The 2,418-nt window shown below is 33.5% G+C and overlaps 1 protein-coding gene across 1 annotated transcript; it reads left to right on the top strand.

Annotated features, from left to right (window-relative positions):
* The first annotated feature begins 978 nt into the window (after positions 1-978).
* LOC107816576 (protein DMP3-like) lies at positions 979-2,099 on the top strand. The gene has a single exon (XM_016642301.2). It carries the CDS (start codon positions 1,311-1,313, stop codon positions 2,010-2,012), a length of 702 nt encoding a protein of 233 aa, XP_016497787.1. The 5' UTR covers positions 979-1,310; the 3' UTR covers positions 2,013-2,099.
* The last annotated feature ends 319 nt before the right edge of the window (positions 2,100-2,418 follow it).

The following is a 2,418-nucleotide window of genomic DNA, read 5'->3' as shown; positions in this document are numbered from 1 at the left end:
TAAGAACACTTGCTGTAAATACTTGCTTACAAAACGATTAATATCAGTATTGTTCGATCATTCTTGAGAAGGTTAAGAAATATTATCTTTTGTATTCATCTCGTATATCTTTTGTTCTAGAGATTATTATACTGAGCTAAGATTTACCCCTTCATTTTCTTTAATTGATTTATTCGAAAAGATCCCAATATTTTTTTAGTCAAACAGTTAATGGGATAAGGTGGAAAATTCAAGATTAAGTCTATTTTATCCCGCACCTTAACTCACCTTATTTTACGTTATTCCGTGTACCAAACGACCCCTAACAACGAATTAATTGGAGTTAAAAACCTGGTAATTACAACTCTACCTTCACATCCAAGTTTCTTTTTAATTCATTGTCCCCTTTCTACCCGAAAAAGATTATTAAAAAAAAAGTTACCTAAACAACTATTCCCTCCGTTCATTTTTACTTGGCATGTATACTAAAAATAGATTTTCATTTTTATTTGTCACTTTACGTATATCAAAAAAAGATAATTTTTTTTCCTGTTATACCCATAATATTTATTACTCATTTCAAATTATTTTTTCAAATCTAATAAAACATGCATCAATTAATATGCGTATTATGGTAAATTATATATTTTATTTATTATTTCTTAAAAGGCGTGAAAAAACGAATGGTGGAAATACTTGATTGGGCTTCGAGACACAGAACTTTAAGACAATATATAAGTAGAAGCAAACAAAAAATTGTGCCAAGTCACGCCTGGATAAAGTTCCTTCGACTATTTGTTTTGAAATTATTATAAAAACGTTGAATTAAATCAAAAGATGTCAAATTTGGTGCATACAATTCGTAGAAGCAAACATCAGATTGAAAGCTAATATTAACGTGTATTGCCAGCGCATGAAGAAAGACAGTCATTTTGAACTAGTGGGAAGTTTCCATTTCCTCATTTATTTCTAGTTTAATAAGTACTTTGGTTAGGTCAATACCAAACTTATATTCCTCTTTTCAACACGCATAAAACTCCCATCCATAACGTCTTTTCTTTCGTCTTCTATTCTTCTTCAACCTCAGCTACCTCACATATTCGAACCGATCATAACTTTCATTTATATAATCATTATATCAAGCTCATTTCCAATCTCCTCTCTACCTTTCAATTCATTGCAATTTCTCAGGCCAATATTCAACGAATCCGAATTCAAGTCAAGGAGGCACGAAGAGCTCACAAAGAGTTTCGCTATTTAGCTCTTCAAAATCCAAGGGAGAGATTAAATTGGAAAGGCCCCTTATTTTAAATAGGGTGTAATTAGCGTTAATGGACATGTCTCTACGAGCTAGATCAACCATCTCTAAACAAGAATCGACATCGTCTGATGCATCCGAAATTCCATTACTCCCTACTAATAATAACAACGGCAACAACAACAATAATCTTGTACCAGATTCTTTAGAACGGCCGCTAGTACCACGACTGTCAATTTCTCAGCGCGCCTTAGAAACCACCGCAAATTTAGCCAACCTACTTCCAACAGGAACCCTCTTAGCATTCCAACTTCTAATCCCAATTTTCACGAACAATGGCTCGTGTGACACAGCCACACGTCCCATGACATTAATCCTCCTTGCATTACTAGCCTTTTCTTGCTTTATAGCTTGTTTTACTGATAGCTTTAAAGCACCAGACGGACAAATTTACTATGGCTTAGCCACATTCAAAGGGTTGTGGATTTTCGATTACAACGCAGCAACAGCTTCAGGAGTTCCTAATGAATTGAACAAGTATAGAGTTGGGTTCATTGATTTAGTACATGCTGTGCTATCTGTTCTTGTATTTGTTGCAGTAGCTTTGAGAGATAAGAATGTGGTGAGTTGCTATTATCCAAGTCCAAATCATGAAACAAAACAGGTACTTGATGTGGTTCCTATTGGGATTGGGGTAATTTGTAGCTTGTTATTTGTGGTCTTTCCAACAAGGAGACATGGCATTGGCTTCCCTGTCACACCTGACAGACGGTAATTTTTTTTTTTTGTTAATGTCTGTAACAAGTGAAAACTGTAACATTTGTTGTTGTATTTATCATGGATCCATCTTTGATTTGTAGTATTATGTTTTGCAAAGTCATTGATTATTTAATTAATTTACCTGTAAAAAAATTCATTTCAATATACTATAAAGATTAGTATCACCGATTCTGAGTTTATTGGTGATAAGATGGATGAAAGTCAACTTTTGCCACCTCAAGTGGGGCCTTGAAAGGGAATATGTCAACTACTAATAACGAATATTACAACTCTTGACGTGAGATAGACAAATAGTTCGTTTGACCAAGCTTCTTTATCAGTTAAAAGTATTTTTTTTTCTTAATTTGAGGTGTTTGACCGATTTTTTTTTTTTTAAAAAAATATTTTTAGCTAGAAACAGA

This window comes from Nicotiana tabacum, chromosome 7, assembly GCF_000715075.1.
Source record: "Nicotiana tabacum cultivar K326 chromosome 7, ASM71507v2, whole genome shotgun sequence".
Lineage (NCBI taxonomy): Eukaryota > Viridiplantae > Streptophyta > Magnoliopsida > Solanales > Solanaceae > Nicotiana > Nicotiana tabacum.
Note: the sequence above shows the minus strand (reverse complement) of the source record. Positions and strands in the feature narration are given on the sequence as shown.